The sequence below is a fragment of the Pleurodeles waltl genome, chromosome 9 (genome assembly GCF_031143425.1).
Source record: "Pleurodeles waltl isolate 20211129_DDA chromosome 9, aPleWal1.hap1.20221129, whole genome shotgun sequence".
NCBI lineage: Eukaryota > Metazoa > Chordata > Amphibia > Caudata > Salamandridae > Pleurodeles > Pleurodeles waltl.
Window position 1 is genome coordinate 862,446,727 of NC_090448.1, and position 20,112 is coordinate 862,466,838.

Below are 20,112 nucleotides of genomic sequence, written 5' to 3' on the forward strand. Positions count from 1 at the left end.
ATTACATTTTATAAGTGTAATTTATAAATGGGAAGAAATAACTAATTCATGTTTGATGTCTTTGGAATCCTAATCTAAAATCCTAATTTATGGTAAAGTTGGATTTCGAATTACAATTTTGAAATGTCAACTTTCAAAATTGGCATTTCCTTGCCTTAACCTGTAAGCTATCTCTGGTCACATGGGTGTAGTTGGCAGCTGGGCTTGAGTATTCCTCGAGCCACACAAAATAGAAGCATAGGTGTGACTGAATGGGCCACCATTGGTTTGATGGGAGGGAAGAGCTGGGTCCATCACTTATACCTGAAAAGGCTGTGTTCCATTACCACACAAAGGGATTTATATCCCCTGTAGTTAGTCTGGAGACACAGAAGGGACAGCAGGTCATCTGTGCACTTCAAAGGCATGCCTCTAGAATTATCTCCAAAATTCAAAGGCACAACTGTGCATAAAAGATGGACCTCAGACACAAATACTTCAGTACAGTTCTGGACCTGTGATTACTCAGCCAGGAAGGACTGCTGTGCTGCTACAAGGACTGCTACTTTGCAGGACTGCTAGCATACAAAGTACTGCTGCTGTGCTGACCTGCTGTCTGCTGCCCTCCTGCCTCGGGAAGAAGAACCGGACCTGCAACTTCATCTTGAACACAGGACCTCTGAATGACTCAAAGGGCTAGGCTGCTGGCCTCCTGTTCAGAGCCCCAGGGACATAAAAGTCTCCCCAACAGCGCCTGGACCCACCTTCAGCGTTTTGCTGACCCCCAAGTGGTGCTTCTCAGGCCCTAGACCCCTGGTGTGGCTCTTGAGCTCTTGAAATCAAGCTTTTGGGGTCTTCGTGGCCGCAAACAGGCCCATTTGCACCAAAACTGAGCCACTTGCTTGGAAAATCAGTGCAAGCTGCCACCAGCATGTCTCTTCGCACAACAGCATCAACAGCCCACAGGGGACCGCCAATGCGAAGCTCCAGCCTTCCCATCCGCTACACCCAGCCTGGTCTTCGCACCACACTGATCACCACCACAACACTCTCCTTGCTCCCGGCAATCCACTCCAACGCAAGTGGGACTCGTGGCACAAAACATGAGAAGGTAAAACTTCAGCTGTACTAATCTGGGACTATATCTGACCCACGCTGCATTCGCAGTTGGCCTGAACTTTTCAATATGACCTGGTCCAGCGCAACCAGATAGCCGTGGTTGGGGGCGCTTTATGCTTTTTGGCACCATATTGCAGTTTATTCTTTAAAAAAAATCATAACACTGGTTCGACTTATTGGATTTATTTTGTTTTGGTCTTGTTTTTCTTATTAATCCCAACTCTATTGTTCTAACCTGGTGTGGGTTTTTGTGTGGTGATTTTACTGTTTTAAGTGCTGCACAAATACTTTATACGTTGCCTCTAAGGTATGCCTGCCAGCTCTGTGCCAAGCTACCAGGGGGGTTGAGAACAGGTTAATCTGGGGATTGCTTGTGCATTACCCTGATAAATATTGTGGTTGCTGCTTGACCAGGGCTCACACCCCACTAAACCAACAACCCAAATTGTAACACTTGGTCGTTCAGAGTCTCCATTTGCATGACAACTGAGCAACTGGAACAATTTACCAAGGGAAGATTGCTTTATTTAATGTTTATAGCCTAGTCTGGTCATTTATGACCATAGCTTGTATGTTTTCTATGCCTCCCTTAGGCTATCAGGGGTGGTCTTCGAACAAACTGAGTCATTTCCATAACCTTGTCTTTTCAGTAACCTTCCTATGGTTATGGATAAGTTTTAATTTTGTAACATTGATGGCTGTATTTTCTAACAATGGGTCTTTCTGTTTGGTTCTCCAACTTTTGGATAGTAATAACTCATCTCTAGTATGTTTTCTGACCCGCTATTTTTTGGGGGGTTTAGGGCACCTCTGGAATACCCATTCTGTGCAAATGTTTCCATAATTTTGTGTTTTTGTTTCTGAAAACCTTCCCTATCCGATTTGACTCTCAGTAGCAATGAAAATGGTACGTGATGCATCACGTTTTTGAGGTAGAGATTTTTACCATGTAGTAGACTGCTGCAGTCTGTACTTTTTGTGAACAGAACTGTCTGCCAGCCATCAATAGTTATCTTTAGTTCTCCATTAAGAAAGTGTACTGATTGTTCAAGAATTATAGAAATCCATTTTAATTGCCCATGCCCCAAACTACAGATATTCTTCTTCAGTTAATTGCTTTGGCTTGCCATTACAGGAATATGTTGCCTATATAACTGAGCAGTATCTTTAGGACCATTTTCCTACTATCATTTTATTGGATTTGCACTTCTTACAATACTCTCTGTGGCTGGTAACCCAGAAGATACAGCAAGTCGATTCCATAACTGTATGCTGGAAATTAGCAACTGGATATCCAACAATTTCTTTAAATTAAACTCTGGCAAAACTGAGGTGTTTATGCTGTGCAATAGTCCTTCTTTTTGGTCCCCTTTTTGGTGGCCTCAGGAACTTGGAGCCCTACTCTCGCTGGTCTTCACAGCTAAAAATCTGAGAGTCATCTTAGATGACAAACTGTCATTTGATGAAAATATAAATGAGGTGACTTCCTCAGCTTTTTTTCTTCTTTAATTTATGATGAAGATCTGTCCTTCTATCCGGCAAAACATGTAGAAACTAGTGGTCACCACATTAGTACTTTCAAAACTGGACTATTGCAAGGCACTATATACTAATCTAAAACAGAGACGTATAAACAAACTACAAGTCCTGCAGAATTCTGCGGCACGTATGCTACTTAAGATCCCAAAGTATCAGTCGGGTTCTCAAGTCCTGGTTCAGCTTCATTTGCTACCTATCAGCAAGCACATTGAATTGAAAGCACTCGCGTTTAAAGCCTTGAGTGGCTGTGGTCCTCAATATCTGAAACAGAAATGTATTTGGTACTGTCCTTCCAAAACCTTGCAGTGTTCTTCAGCCTCAAATGTGAATGTTCCCAAAATTAAAGGGGCTCACTGGGGAATCAGGAGTTTTATTTACTGTACAGCCAAAAAATGGAACTCCCTCCCTCTCCATCTGAAAAAATGTGGATATCTTTGTGCTTGTAGAAAAGCCCTGAAAACCTGGCTTTTTAATCAATAGCTTTTTACCCCTCAACCTTGTCAGGACTCCTTTCACTATTTTTTACACTGTCTTTGCGCTTTTTGTTTAATGTAGCTGTAAGTGCCTACACAACAACAGGCAGTAGTTGCGCTATACAAAAATATTTTTCATTTCATATGAAAATCAGCCTTGATCGAACTTATAGAATAGCAATTTAGGGCAAGTGCCAAGGTCAGGACTCCCTTCGGAAGAGAACACAAGGAACCCCAAGTTGATTTTGGCACACTTGTGCATCATCACATAAGAATCTTAACTTCCATAGCACAGGGAGCATACGAGTCACATCAGAGCATACCTGTCACTGTTAGTGAGGCTACAACAACAAACTGATCAACTGAATGGTTGAATTAATCACTGGTGACTTTGGACCACTTTCCAGTCCATCATTTTTATCCACTGCACTACTCTTAGAAGAGACCAACTAAAAGCAAATCAGTCTTGATCATGCTACTTTAGGAAAAGCCATGAACTACCTGCCAGGTCAGGCCCCTTCCGATTGAAACACATACAAACCCAGGTGTAGTGAAATATGTGTTTTTGACCACTGACTTTGTGTTGCAACACTTTGGACCTAGATTAGTTGTCCAGTGTTCACCAATTGAAGACTACATTTTGTATTCAGTTTAGCTGCCTATTGACTTTATCGTAGCGTTAGACACTGCCATGTTAAATGTGTTAGTATATTTCCAAATTGTAAACTGTGCTTATTTTTGTGCTCTTTCTCACGAAGAGCTAGGTCATATTACAGGGGAGGTAGGCAGTCAGCACAGTAAGAATATACCAGACTGATGTTTATAGTGCAAGCAGGGAACGGCTTGGGCTTTAGAGAGACAACTTGGGAAACTGGCCAGATCCAATCTGTTTCTTTCAACTCTGACCTACATTATCCAGCATGTTTGAATTGCTAAATGAGGGTTTTTTTCCAGAAAGCTCCTTCTGGTTTTTTGAAGGTATAAAAGACCCAATGCGATAGCGAGAGAGGAGAGTGGCATCAATCAGGATTCTTGACGTCAGATGCCTGATATCTGTCCCGTGAGGGTGGTTATCTCTTTCTCTTTTGCAGTCGAAAGGGGTCATCGTCTTGCTAGCATGAGAAAGATGAAGAGCTTGGCAGCCCCTATGGTGATGATTTTTTACTTCATTATTTCCTTTGCATAATATAATTATAACTACATATATTTGCTGTGTACATTGCAGTTGAGAATCATTTTGGTATATTTTCCTTTTATTGCTGTGACTATTTTAAAACGTGTGCTTTTAACATGCCAACTTCTTTTTTAGGAACCTTGTGGTGAAATAATAATAAATGTCTTCTTTGAACTGAGAAGTTGTTTCCAGAGATTTTTGTCAGCTCGTTCATTAGTGAAAGCAAAACACTAGGCCAGTTTCAACCTGTGCATTATTAGAAAGGTGTCACTTAGGTCATATGGCACAATGAGGATATGAGCAACATCTGCAAGCAAGAGCAAGTCCCCTGCAGTGTTGTTCCTGGCATTTGCGGATTTTTCTACCCATGGTTTCTTTGCTGTCTCTTAAAAATGAGAACTGTAACTTCACTGCATTGTCAAAAGATTCTATTTTCTACTATTGTCAACTATATAACACAGTCCCCAGTTTGGACAACCAGTGCTCCATTTGTTTTAATCAGATCAGGGTGGTCATTAGTGAAATATGCTCCATTCCTGAAGTTAACAAGTGAACCATTTAAGGACACTGGTGCCAACGCCTATTTCAGTTTTCATTGTGTGTAGGAGTGTTATGTAATCCACTGTGTTATGGGCTGCTGACAGTAAGCAGTCTTCTCCATTATCTAGGCCAGGCACGGCATTGTCCATCACTTGAAAAGTGACAATTTAAGTGGTTAATTCTACTTCTTAGACGTAGTATTCCTATAACAATTCTTGAGATCCTGAGATATATTAAAATGGTTGTGCAGCGGTAGAGATGTAAATGGCCTTTCTCAGAAAATAAAGACCAGGATCAGAGTCGTTCACATTGTCTTAGTCCAAGAATACAGTTCTTAGAGAAGTCGTGAGGGGTGTCAACACGGTTTTCAGGATAGTCAGAAATGTCCGTTATTGAAGTGAGGTGTTGCATTTGTGTCACACATGGCCTATACTTTTGATATGCCATAGGTATAACTTTGCAAGGGGACATCATATTTGGTATACTCTGAAACTGAAGTAATTTAGAGGTTATTTAGCTGGTTGCCCGATTTTGGGCAATTACGCAATATTTTAAGCGGGATACTTGTAATGATTTGTATTATAATAATGCTATGTTGCTGTGTACAATGCATACCTAATCTGCTTACAATGTTTAAACCAAAAAGAATTAATTTTAGACCAGTATGTTATGAGAGTCACTGGTCAAAGGGTGGAGTGTAATGCTATCTGTATTTAACCACCGGCTCCATCTTGACCACAGATTCCATTTTGTGCTTAACTTAGTTTTAAATGCCATCACATTGGTGGCACAGGTATTTTTCCACGCACAGCACAGTTTTTGCTTTTTCAAACTAGAGAAGGGAACATAACATGGGGGAGGAATATAGAAAAGGATGAACCAGGTTGAGAATGTTTATGGTAGAGCAGGGTACAGCTCGTTCTTGCGAACACACCATGAGATCTGGCCGGTCTCAATTGTGTTTTTTCAACACTGACCTGGTACGTCCAGCACTAGAATTTCACAACTTACTCAAAGGGAGGGGGGTTTCGAGAACCTTCCTCTTAAGTTTGTTTAAAGTATATAAGGTGGGGAAGCTTGACAACTGGGAGAAGAAGGAACTCATCTCTGGGAAAGGACGCATTGCCCAGAGAGTACATCTATCAGGGTTCCCTTTTGTCTCACCTGAAGGTGGCAGACAAGAGATGATGTCGGAGTCAAGCCCCATGGTGGTGCATTTTTAATTCTTATTTCTAGCTTTGCAGTGTGAATGCATGAATACACAATCACACTATATATTATTATTATTATTAATTGTCGATGTATTGCATTTATCATTGTTACTCTACTGCTGAGATTATTTTAAGAGTTGCAAGTGTGTTTCTCACATTATTGTCTTCGTCTAACTTGGGAAGTGCCTTAATAAATTCATTACTCAGGCTAAGAGTGCTGCAGTCTTTGCATTCCTTTCACTTTGTTCCCTCTCAGTCTGAAGTAAAGCAGAACACACACTAAGCTCCAAAACTCAGTCAGGACCCCACTGTTAGTCTAGTAGAGGAATGCTGCTGACCCTCAACAACAAAACAGACTATCAACTACCTCATGCAAACACCTTGTGCTAGGCAAAGGGCGTATCAGTCCTTCCAGATGGCATGTAAACAAATGATTTAAAAAATAAATAAATAAAATCAGACTATGTATATCAAACACTGCCACCTACTCTACCTTGAGAACAACCAAATTAGCATTATGGAAAAATATTAAACTTAAAATGAACCACAACTACGCTACTGATGATTCAGCGTAACCAGACAGAAATCAGACACTGATCAGAGACAGAATTCTTGAAGCCACGATAAAGTAAACAAACCCCACCAGCACTGTCAGGCCAGAACACTGACAGATGTGCTATGCAAATCACTACAATATTATATTGTACATCACTGTTGTAAGTTGCTGTGAATCTTCCTGCATTTATTCCATTGGTGTTGGCAAAGATACACACTGTTTTTGTTTTCCAAACTTCCATCTAAATGCAAGAACATCCCTTTTATTCTCCTGTGACCTAAGGCCTGTCATACTAGCCGGCGGCTGCCAGAAATATAAATTGACCATTAACTCTCGCATCCACCAGGCCAAATGCGCCTCAGACACAACAGCTGCATGCCACTGACTCTATAGGGAATGCTCACGTGAATACCCACCCTTCAAACCTAATTTCCAAATTGATTCCCTCTATTTACTTTAATTTGATTACTAGCCACAATTGCCCGACTCTGCCCTCCCTGGAGACTCAAGAGAGTGAGAAATATGGCAGATTTTGTAGATTTGGACAAGCCTGGAAATTAATCGAGAGTGCCTAGAAAGAGGCATAGCTTGTGCATTCAAGTGAGTAACTAACTGCAAGGTTTTAGCATGTTTTGTCAAAACAAATGTAATGTAAAAATATGATAGAAGTAGATTAAAATGCAAAAAAAATATTTCTTCAACACTTGTATTTCAATTTCATGCATTAGATTATATGTGGAGACAATTAGTAAATCTTATTGTTACAAATATTCAAGAATACCATTGTGCCATGAAGGCGTTGCAGTGAGTCAGCAAACAAAAATATCAGTTTGTCAGCTGCATAGTAAATATAGCCAAAGTTGCTTTTATATGAGAAGTAACATTATTGCCAATTAAATCATACAAGGGTGACACTTATTTATAGCGCTTAGCCTAAACCGAACTACTACTGTATGATGCTCTGACATGTGTCACTCAAGAAATAAGTAAATCATAAAAGGAAGGCTGAAAGCTTCCTTTTTATATTACTATTGCTACCTTCGACTGACCTAGTAAACAAATACCAATTTTAGGTGTGACTCAACACCTCATTGATAGCAGTTAAACAGATCAGCAATACAAAGCCTTGGAAGTCCCACAGGGGGTCCTTTGGATCAAAAGCCTTTATTACTAACATGTGGAATGCAGCTGGTTACAAAGATACATCCATGTACATGTTCTGCTTTTGGTATAGTCAGAAAACCATATTTACTGACCCACCCTTCCAAACTGCATTTAATAGTGGTTATAAAAACGGCAATGGGGAGAGAATAGGTAAGTCTCTTGATGCTTTTTCTGGGTCATAGCTTTGTGCTAGTCTCCGGGGGAAAATGGTTGGCTTGCCCACCACTAGAGATGCGTGATGCCAGCAGAGTTAATCTCCATCTGGGCCAACAGCAACAGCTACCCAGCATTCCAAAGAATTGAGTAAACTTGCGTGCAAAAATAAGAGACAGTTCGTGGTGTGCAGTGAAGCCTTGGCTCTTTCCTACTTGACAACAGTTTCAGAATTCAGAACAGTGTAACTTGGCTACTTCATTATTGTGACAAGAAAAATCGAACGATGGACAGGACAAAATTTTCACAACAAAAACTCAGTCCTCATATCACGTAATCTAACAGAGAAGACAAAGATGGTATAGGATGCCTAACTTTCATCGGAGTGGTAAACATCAGATTAGCTGTTAATGAAATTTCAAAATAGGCAAGTCCAACAAAATCAGTATTCCCACAAGATTTGAAGGATAAGTTTATGTAATTATTAAAAAAACTCACATAAATCTACAACTGTGTTTATTACCTATTGATCTATGGTCTACATGACACTAAATGCGAATCTCGCTGAGCTCCAACAGATAGTACTGAGTACCTGCTCAGTTCTCAATACTCCACCCCGATTAAAATAATATACTCTACTCTTGTTAACCTGTTCTGTACCCAGGACGTAATGGTTACGTCCTGAGGCACAGTGCTGCTGTGCCCAGGACGTAACCATTACGTCCTGGTCACAGAGCCCAGAGTGAGCGCTAGCGCTCCCTCTGTGGGGTTCCCCCCCACCCCCCCAAGTCAGGGATGGAAGGGGAAGCCCTTCCCCTTCCACCCCCAACCCCCCCGTGACGTCAGCGCGCAAGCACGCACTAATTAGTCACAGGGTCTCCACCATCGTGCTGGAAGCTCTGCTTCCAGCGCGACTGAAAGAGAAATGCTTAGCATTTCTCTTTCAATCCCATGGGGGAGGCCCGGAGAGGCTTCAAAGGGAAGGATATGTATTTCCTTCCCTTTGAAGTCTCTCCCAGGGTTTCAAAAGCCAGATTGCTTGCAATCCGGCTTTTGAAACCCCACTAGACACCAGGGATTTTCTTTTTTTTTTTTGACATGGACATAAGGGAGCGAACCCTTGGGCAAGGGTCGCTCCCAGGGGGGGCATTTTTTTGGGAAGGCCTTTTCTGCCCCCCCCCCCCCCAGGGGGGGCAGAAACCTCTAGGCACCAGAGATCATTTTTTTTTTTTCTTTTTGTTATGTTTTTTTTTTTAGGCAAGGGTCGCTCCCCTAGGGGGCAAATTATATTTTGATTTTGATGAGGCCAATCTGCCCCCAAGGGGGGCAGAAACCACTAGACACCAGGGCGTTTTTTTTTTACGTGAATTTCACGCAAGGGGAGCGACCCCTCAGGCAAGGGTCGCTCCCTGGGGGGGGAAATTATTTTAGGCCATTTCTGCCCCCCTGGGTGGTAGATCAGCCTATTTTGATAAGGCTGATCTGCCCCCAAGGGGGGCAGAAACCACTAGGCACCAGGGATTTTTTGTTTTTTTTGTTTTACAGATGGGGAGCGACCCCTTGGACAAGGGTCGTTCCCCTGGAGGGGCAAATTGTATTTAGGCCATTTCTGCCCGCTTTGGGGGCAGATCGGCCGATTTTAGGTCAACCTGCCTCCAAGGGGGGCAGAAACCACTAGGCACCAGGGATCTTTTTTTTTTGCGTCGTCACACAAGGGGAGCGACCTTCTAGGCAAGGGTCGCTCCCCGGGGGGGTGGGGGGGCAAATTTATTTTAGGCCATTTCTCCCCCCACTGGGGGCAGAAACCACTAGGCGCCAGGGCAAATTGTTTTTTTGTGTTTTTTTTTTGTTTTGTTTGTTTTTTTAGAGATGGGGAGCGACCCATTAGGCAAGGGTCGCTCCCCTGGGGGGCAAATTGTATTTAGACCATTTCTGAAACCACAAGGCACCGGGGATTTTTTTTTGGTGCCAATGTCACGCCGGGGGACCGACCCCATAGGCAAGGTTCGCTCCCTGGGGGGGGTGGGGGGGGGAGTTGGGGGGTAAATTTATTTTAGGCCATTTCTGCCCCCCCCGGGGGGCAGAAACCTCTAAGAGCCAGGGCAAATAGTTTTTTTTTGTTTTTTGTTTGTTTGTTTTTTTAGAGATGGGGGAGCGACCCATTATGCAAGGATCGCTCCCCTGGGGGGGAAATTGTATTTAGACCATATTGGCCGATTTTAGGTCAATCTGCCCCCAAGGGGGCAGAAACCACTAGGCACCGGGGATATTTTTTTTTGGCGCCAATGTCACGCAGGGGGAGCGACCCCGTAGGCAAGGGTCGCTCCCGGGCAGGGGGTGAAATTTATTTTAGGCCATTTCTGCACCCCCTGGGGCCGGCTGAGCTAGAGGCCAAAATCCACAGGTAGGCACTGTCTTCTATGAAAAAATGTGATGTGTCCACGTTGTTTTTTGGGCCATTTCCTGTCGCGGGCGCTAGGCCTACCCACACAAGTGAGGTATCATTTTTATCGGGAGACTTGGGGGAATGCCGAGTGGAAGAAAATTTGTGGCTCCTCTGAGATTCCAGAACTTTCTGTCACCGAAATGTGAGGAAAATATGTTTTTTAGCCAAAGTTTGAGGTTTGCAAAGGATTCTGGGTAACAGAACCTGGTCAGAGCCCCACAAGTTACCCCATCTTGGATTCCCCTGGGTTTCTAGTTTTCAAAAATGTGCTGGTTTGCTAGGTTTCCCCAGGTACCGGCTGAGCTAGAGGCCAAAATCCACAGGTAGGCACTGTTTTCTATGAAAAAAATGTGATGTGTCCACGTTGTGTTTTGGGCCATTTCGTGTCGCGGGCGCTAGGCCTACCCACACAAGTGAGGTATCATTTTTATCGGGAGACTTGGGGGAACGCTGGGTGGAAGTAAGTTTGTGGCTCCTCTCAGACTCCAGAACTTTCTGTCACCGAAATGTGAGTAAAACATGTTTTTTAGCCAAATTTTGAGGTTTGCAAAGGATTGTGGGTAACAGAACCTAGTCAGAGCCCCACAAGTCACCCCATCTTGGATTCCCCCAAGTCTCTAGTTTTCAAAAATGCACAGGTCTGGTAGGTTTCCCTAGGTGCCGGCTGAGCTAGAGGCCAAAATCTACAGGTAGGCACTTTGCAAAAAACACCTGTTTTCTTTAAAAAAAAATTGATGCGTCCCCGTTGTGTTTTGGGGCGATTCCTGTCACGGGCGCTAGGCCTACCCACACAAGTGAGGTATCATTTTTATCGGGAGACTTGGGGGAACATAGATTGGCAAAACAAGTGTTATTGCCCCTTGTCTTTCTCTATATTTTTTCCTTCCAAATATAAGAGAGTGTGTAAAAAAGACATCTATTTGAGTAATGGCCTGTAATTCACATGCTAGTATGGTCACCCCGGAATTCAGAAATGTGCAAATAACCACTGCTCCTCAACACCTTATCTTGTGCCCTTTTTGGAAATACAACGGTTTTCTTGATAGCTATTTTTCACTCTTTATATATTTCAGCAAATAAATTGCTGTATACCCTGTATAGAATGAAAACGCACTGCAGGGTGCAGCTCATTTATTGGCTCTGGGTACCTAGGGTTCTTGATGAACCTACAAGCCCTATATATCCCCGCAACCAGAGGAGTCCAGCAGACGTAACGTTATATTGCTTTCGAAAATCTGACAATGCAGGAAAAAGTTACAGAGTAAAACGTAGAGAAACATTTTTGTTTTTTTCACCTCAATTTCAATATTTTTCTTTTTCAGTTGTTATTTTCTGTAGGAAACCCTTGTAGGATCTACACAAATTACCCCTTGCTGAATTCAGAATTTTGTCTACTTTTCAGAAATGTTGCGGTTTCTGGGATCCAGCATTGGTTTCATGCCCATTTCTGTCAATGACTGGAAGGAGGCTGAAAGCACACAAAATCGTAAAAATGGGGTATGTCCCAGTAAAATGCCAAAATTGTGTTGAAAAATTGGGTTTTCTGATTCAAGTCTCCCTGTTCCTGAAAGCTGGGTAGATGGTGAGTTTAGCACCGCAAACCCTTTGTTGATGCCATTTTCAGGGAAAAAACCACAAGCCTTCTTCTGCAACCCCTTTCTCCCATTTTTTTGAAAAAAAAAAAAAAATCACTGTATTTAGGCTAATTTCTTGGCCTCCTTCTGGGGAACCCACAAAGTCTGGGTACCTCTAGAATCCATAGGATGTTGGAAAAGAAGGATGCAAATTTGGCTTGGCTAGCTTATGTGGACAAAAAGTTATGAGGGCCTAAGCGCCAACTGCCACAAATAGCCAAAAAAAGGCTCGGCACAGGAGGGGGAAAAGGCCTGGCAGCGAAGGGGTTAAACAAGGTTATTATGCTCCTCCCTTAGCACCATAGCAACACTTCCACAAACAGCGAGCGCAAGTTAGTCATCCCTAAAGGCGCGACAACTAAATTAGACTATAAAATGCTTCACAATAATTGCATTACAACATTTCTAACAGTTTAAAATATCTCACCAGTACAGCCACATGGAAACACCATGGAAACCGGTAGTACCCTGAATAATTGCATGAAAAATATCACAAACTGCATGGCGGTGCATGGGTTCAGTTTAACTGTGTGTGTGTGTCAAACTAAACCATAACAAATGATTCCACTGTGTAGTGCACTACGCGTCAACAAGGCGTTCAAAGCCTCGTCGGCCGTAAGGGCTCTATCAATATAGATCAGTCGACGGCATCCTTCCCGTCCTTTTTGTAGAAGGATTCCATTGTCAGCCACTGCCATATTTGCCGTCTTCTAGAGGAATTGTCAGTCTACACAAATATTGCTACAAGGAGGAAGTATCTGAACACTGTGTAGTGCACTCACCCCTCCGCCGCTAAGGCCCCCAATCCCGTCGAACTCACGGCCAAAACCTCCACGATCATCTAATACATAAAGAGCAGCACCGACGCGCAGAAGTAAACTCAACAGCAAAAGGGGTTCTGCAAGACCCGAATAGACCGCCATGAGCACAGTCTGACAGGGCAGTCACATGAGATGTCACGAGCTTGCTGGTCAAGCCTCGCATTGGCTTATGTTTTCCTGAGAAGTATTTTGATCTTCATGGAAACGGATAAAGGACTACAACATGACAGAAACATAGACTGTAACACCAACACATTATAATAAAGAGCTAGAGCGCTGACCAAGAAAATATTAGTCGCTACTCGAATCCGCCACGCTTTTGAACAAAACACCTTTAGAATCTTACATTTCTTTTACAACAAAGTGTCTTTTGTACAATTATTTTCTGTGCTACCACAGTTGTAGAAGTTCGAAGGGACCCGGGAATTTTTCTGTAGTCTTTTTGACAATAGTTACAATTTGTTTTGAAACACGGAAGACGTCCAAATTATCATTTTTCTTTTTTTCTTTTTTTTTTAAATATCCACATTGTTTCTAACATTTGACTGGTATGCCTCTCCACCTACAAAAATTCTCAAACCAGCTCCGCTTCCTGTCAACTCACGCTTTTGCTCCCTCTCCTATCCACGATATGGCACAACTGCCAGAACTGCCGACTTTGGAGCCGGGTGTAGAGGAAGACCCTCACGAGGGTGAGGTCCCCGCTGATTAGGACCATGCACCCTGCAACCCCAGAATGCAGAGACGCACACACGTTAATACAAAATGTTCTAGTGTAGCGTTAAGAATTTTAGATTCAATTAACCCCTTCGCTGCCAGGCCTTTTCCCCCTCCTGTGCCGAGCCTTTTTTTGGCTATTTGGCGGCAGTTCGCGCTTAGGCCCTCATTGGTTTTTGTTCACATAAGCTACCCAAGCCAAATTTGCATCCTTTTTTTCCAACATCCTAGGGATTCTAGAGGTACCCAGACTTTGTGGGTTCCCCTGAAAGAGTCCAAGAAATTAGCCAAAATACAGTGAAAAGTTTTTTTGTTTTTTCAAACAAATGGGAAAAAGGGCTGCAGAAGGCAGCTTGTGTTTTTTTACCTGAAAATGGCACCAACAAAGGGTTTGCGGTGGCAAGATCAGCATCTTCCCAGCTTTCAGGAACAGGCAGACTTAAATTGGAAAGCGCAATTTTTCAATACAATTTTGACATTTTACTGGGACATACCCCATTTTTACTATTTTTTGTGCTTTCAGCCTCCTTCCAGTTAGTGACCGAAATGGGTGAGAAACCAATGCTGGATCCCAGAAAGCAAAACATTTCCGAAAAGTAGACAACATTCTGAATTCAGCAAGGGGTCATTTGTGTACATGCTACAAGTGTTTCCTACAGAAAATAACAGCTGAAATAAAAAAATATTGAAATTGAGGTGAAAAAAACAGCAATGTTTGTCCACGTTTTACTCTGTAACTTTTTCCTGCGATGTCAGATTTTTTAAAGCAATATACTGTTAAGTCAGCTGGACTCTTCTGGTAGCTGTGATATATAGGGCTTGTAGGTTCATCAAAAACTCTAGGTACCCACAGCCAATAAATGAGCTGCACCTTGCAATGGGTTTTTATTCTATACGGGGTATACAGCAATTTATTTGCTGAAATATAAAAAGTGAAAAATAGGAATAAAGCAAATCTTTGTATTTCCAAAATGGCCACAAGATAAGGTGTTGAGAAGCAGTGGTTATTTGCACATCTCTGAATTCCGGGGTGCCCATACTAGCATGTGAATTACAGGGCATTTCTCAAATAGACGTCTTTTTTACACACTGGCTTACATTTGGAAGGAAAAAATGTGGAGAAAGACAAGGGGCAATAACACTTGTTTTGCTATTCTGTGTTCCCCCAAGTCTCCTGATAAAAATGGTACCTCACTTGTGTGGGTAGGCCTAGCGCCCACGAAAGGAAATGGCTCAAAACACAACGTGGGCACCACATTTTTTCACAGAAAACAGAGGTGTTTTTTGGAAAGTGCCTACCTGTGGATCTTGGCCTCTAGCTCAGTCGGCCCCTTGGGAAACCTAGCAAACCAGCTCATTTTTGAAAACTAGACACCTAGGGGAATCCAAGATGGGGTGACTTGTGGGGCTCTGACCAGGTTCCGTTACTCAGAATCCTTTGCAAACCTCAAAAGTCAACCAAAAAAACACATTTTCCTCTAATTTCGGTGACAGAAAGTTCTGGAATCTGAGAGGAGCTACAAATTTCCTTCCACCCAGCGTTCCCCCAAGTCTCCCGATAAAAATGGTACCTCACTTGTGTGGGTAGGCCTAGCGCCTACGAAAGAAAATGGCCCAAAACACAACGTGGACACATCACATTTTTTCACAGAAAACAGAGGTTTTTTTTTGCAAAGTGCCTACCTGTGGATTTTGGCCTCTATATCAGCCGGCCCCGGGGGGGCAGAAATGGCCTAAAATATATTTGCCCCCCCAACCACCCCGGGGAGCAACCCTTGCCTACGGGGTCGCTCCCCCTGCGTGACATTGGCGCAAAAAAAAAGATCCCCGGTGCCTAGAGGTTTCTGCCCCCCCGGGGAGCAGATCGTCCTAATAACAATAGGCCGATCTGCCCCCGGGGGGGCAGAAATGGCCTAAAATAATTCCCCCCCCAACCCCTCAACACCCCCGGGGAGCGACCCTTGCATACGGGGTCGCTCCCCTTGCGTGACATTGGCGCAAAAAAAAAATCCCCGGTGCCTAGTTGTTTCTGCCTCCCTTGGGGGCAGATTGACCTAAAATCCACCGATCTGCCCCCAAGGGGGGCAGAAATGGTCTAAATACAATTTGCCCCCCAGGGGAGCGACCCTTGCCTAAGGGGTCGCTCCCCTTGCGTGAAATTCACACAAAAAAAAAAACTCCCTGCTGTCTAGTGGTTTCTGTCCCCCTTGGGGGCAGATTGGCCTCATAAAAATAGGCCAATCTGCCCCAAGGGGGGCAGAAATGGCCAAAATATAATTTGCCCCCTAGGGGAGCGACCCTTGCCTAAGATTTCGCTCCCTGCCTCAAAAATACAAAAGAAAAAAAAAAGAAAATGATCCCTGGTGCCTAGAGGTTTCTGCCCACCCTGGGGGCAGAAAAGGCCTTTAAAAAAAATGCCCCCCCTGGGACCGACCCTTGCCCAAGGGGTCGCTCCCCTTGCGTGAAATTCGCGAAAAAAGAAAAAAAACTCCTTGGTGTCTAGTGGTTTCTGTCCCCCTTCGAGGCAGATTGGCCTCATAAAAATAGGCCAATCTGCCCCCAAGGGGGGGCAGAAATGGACTGAATATAATTTGCCCCCTATGGGAGCGACCCTTGCCTAAGGGGTCGCTCCCCACCTAAAAAATATAAAACAAAACAAAAATATATACTCCCTGGTGCCTAGAGGTTTCTGCCCCCCCTGGGGGCAGATTGGCCTAATTATAGGCTGATCTGCCCCCAGGGGGGGGCAGAAAAGGCCTTAAAAAAAATGCCCCCCCCCCTGGGAGCGACCCTAGCCCAAGGGGTCGCTCCCTCATTCCAGTTTCATTTTAAAACAAACATCCCTGGTGTCTAGTGGGCGTTTTGACAGCTGGATTTCTTGCAATCCGGCTGCCAAAACGCTGAGAGAGACTTCAAAGGGACGGAAATAACTTTCCTTCCCTTTGAAGTCTCACTGCCTCCTCCATGTGATCGGAAGAGAAATGCTTTTGCATTTCTCTTCCGATTGCGCTGGAAGCAGATCTTCTAGCGCGATGGGAGGAGGCCTTGTGACAATCAGCGCGCGATCGCGCGCTGATGTCACGGGGGTGGAAGGGGAAGGGCTTCCCCTTCCATCCCTGCCTTGGGGGGGGGGGAACCCCACAGAGGGAGCGCTAGTGCTCCCTCTGGGCTCTGTGCCCAGGACGTAATGGTTACGTCCTGGGCACACGAGCACTGTGCCTCAGGACGTAACCATTACGTCCTGGGCACAGAAGGGGTTAAAAACACAGCGCAAAGGATTATGCTTCTCAATTCTTTACTACTTAAATACAGCAGCCAATGAAAAAAAAAGTAACATTGAGAGGCCTTGAACCCCGCCTCCTATAACCACCAATAGTAGAACAACGTGGTCTATAAACAGGGGAGGCACCAACTAATGTCCTCTTTCTTTGAAAAATCAGAAAACCACAAAAAATTCGAATCCAACCAAAGTCGATGGAAGGAAGAACGATCCACTAAAATCCGGATCTCCAAAAACGACCCAAGCGACGGCTCATCACAGGTTCAACCTTGTTTACCATCCGTGTCTGAAAGAAAAATCCATGTTAAGACTCGAGAACTCAAGACAATAAAATTTCCAGGGTGGGAAAACAAAAAAACTATAATACAATCATTGAATAAGAACATTCAATTCAAATTAAATACTGGGTGGGATAATCCTCTCCTCTGTGTCCTTAATTGAATCTAAAATTCTTAACGCTACACTACAAAATTTTGTGTTCTCTGTCAGGGCCAGAGGCTCCGATTATGCTGGTTCAAAGCTGATCCGCCACCAAATTAGACACGTACTATAGGTTTATAATAAAACATTTTAAACATAGAATCAAAAGACCAATCGGCAGCCCTAAGAAAATCCTCCAGTCTGGAACCCAAAACAAACGCTTTTGATGCCATGCCTCCCCTTATAGAATGGGCCCCATATAGAAATACATCAATACCTGCTTCAGATATCACCCAACAAACCCAGCGAGCTAAAGTAGCTGCTGAAACTGGTTTGAAGGGTTTCTGGGTGGAAATAAGAAGAGAACCCAAAGGATCCACCTTGTAACTTGCAGTGCGTTCTTCATAAACTTTTAAACATTTGACAACACACAAATTGGCATTATGTGGAAAAGCTGGATACTCATCAGAGGAAGACATACATTTAGTACGCTTGGAATGATAAAAGAAACTACAGAAGGAGAAAAAATCCTCCCGCCTAAATCAAGGGCTTTGACATCTGACACCCTTCGACAGTAGGTTAAACAGAGTAACATAGTTAACTTTACGGACAATTGCTTCATAGATAACAAATGATTTTCTGACCAATTAGACAAAAAAGATAAAACAACATTCACATCCCACAGCTGAGAATAACGTGGTCTAGGAGGCTTGGCCACTCTGATACCTTTCAGTAATTTACAAACCAAAGGGTGTTGCCCGACCGGTTTATTATTGATCAGAGAATGCCCAGCATAAATAGCAGATCTAAAATTATTTACCGACCTGTAACATAAACCAGAGTCTGCACACTCGGACAGAAAATTTATAATGTCTTTGACCTCGGATCCCACAGGATCCACGTCTCCTCGAATGCACCAACCCACCCACTTCTTCCTTGCAAGGGAATATCTTTTGTGGGTGGAAGGAGCCGAAGCTTGTCGTATAAACGAGGAAGCTTAAGCCGAAAGGCCTTACACCTGTGAGTGTCCCCCGATATCTTCCAGGCCATGAGACACAGTTGACCTGATAAGAGAAGAGGATGCTAGGAACCCACCGGGTCCAGAAGGAGCTGCGGAAACACCGGGAGCTGAAGATGAAGGGCAATCGAGAGTTCCAAAAGGGATGGAAACCAAAGTTGACTCTTCCAAAAGTGGGTAATGAGAACCACAGACGCTGCTTGGTGTCGTAAGCACGTTGCTACTCGAGGAATCATGGTAAACTGAGGAAATGCATAATTTATCTGAGATGACCAATCCTGCAGAAGCGCATCCGTTGCCATGGACAGAGGGTCTGGCCTCCAACTGAAAAATTTGGGAATCTGGAAGTTGAGACGAGACGCAAAGAGATCCACCTGGCAAGGCCCCAAAAGCCCCATGATCTTCTGAAAAACAGAAGGTAGAAGTTTCCAGTCACTGGCATCCCGCAGGAACCGAGAGTTCCAGTCTGCCACTAGGTTTTCTTTGCCCAGGAGGAATTCCGCTATCACCATGATCTTCCGATCCAACAAAGATGCCAGAATTCCCTGGCAATATTCGCCAAGAGGCGAGACCTCGTTCCCCCCAGACGGTTGATATAGTGGACTGCAGGCACATTGTCCATGTTCAGAAGAATACAACAATTCCTCTTGAGGGGCGACAGAGATCTGATGGCAAAAGAACCCGCTAAGAGTTCTAGACAATTGATGTGAAGATGCAATTCCTCTGAGGACCACCTCCCCCCTGTCGAAAACAGACCGCATCTCGCTCCCCAGCCCCAACGACTGACATCGGATTCTATCACCACCTCGGACATGTCCCCAAAAATGGCCCTCCCGTTTCACGCCTCCATGTGAGAGAGCCAGCACTGAAGCTCTTCTTGGGCTTCTAGAGATATAGGAACCAGGTGATCGTAAGAGTAACCGCTTGAAGGAAATGGATCTTCAATCTCTGCAAGGCTCTGTAATGTAGAGGACCTGGAAAAACCGCTTGGATAGAGGAGGCCAAAAGGCCCACAATCCGAGCTAGGGACCTCAAAGAAACCATCTGTTTCGATAATGCCAGCTTCAACTCCCTCCCGATCGATTTCATTTTCTGAGGAGGAAGAAGTAACTGGGCTTGTACCGAATCCACTTGGAACTCGAAGAACTCCAATCATTGGGATGGGATCATGCAGGATTTCTTGCGATTGATCACAAGTCCCTGAAGAAGAGAAATCGCCCAAAACAGGTGGGTCAGTAAGAGCGATTGGTCTTGAGCCATGATAATCATGTCATCTAGATAGATAATCAATCGAATGCCCCGCTCGCGAAGGTTTTCAACTACTAGTTTCAGGAGTTTGGTGAACACCCACAGAGCTGAGGACAGGCCGAAAGGGAGAGTCAGGTACTCGTACCAACTGTCTTTCCACCGAAATTGAAGAAACCATTGGTGTGAAAGTGCTATGGGAACTGATAAGTAAGCGTCTTTCAGATCTAGACGAAACATCCAATCTCCTTTTTGAAGAAGATCTCGTAACAGATGGATGCCTTCCATCTTGAAATGGCGATATACCACAAAGGGGTTGAAATGCCTTAAATTGAGTACTAGTCTCTGACAACCACCCTTCTTTTGCACCAGAAAAACGTTGCTGCAGAAACCCTGTGGATGACGGGAGGTTAAGGCAATGGCCTTCTTTGTTAACAATTCCTGAATTTCGCCATCTATAAAGGATTTGTCTAGTTGGGAAAAAAGGATAGGATGAGGCAATGCGTGTTGATGAGGGGCTGAAAGCAGTTCTATGGAATCACCTTGAACTGTATCTAGAACCCATGCGTCTGAGGAAATGGAAGACAATTTTTGAAAGAAGAATTTTAGTCTGCCTCCTAAGG

At 43.9% G+C, this 20,112-nt stretch overlaps 1 protein-coding gene across 6 annotated transcripts in view; it reads right to left on the reverse strand.

Moving 5' to 3' along the window:
* GALC (galactosylceramidase) overlaps nt 1–12,968 on the reverse strand; it is a 358,534-nt gene extending 345,566 nt beyond the window's left edge. For all 6 annotated transcript variants that reach the window (XM_069208123.1, XM_069208124.1, XM_069208125.1 and 3 more), the window contains exon 1: nt 12,771–12,968. In XM_069208123.1, coding sequence (XP_069064224.1) covers nt 12,771–12,911 — 141 coding nt within the window. In that variant the 5' untranslated portion in view covers nt 12,912–12,968. The remainder of the gene's footprint in view (nt 1–12,770) is intronic.
* Between the last annotated feature and the right edge of the window lie 7,144 nt (nt 12,969–20,112).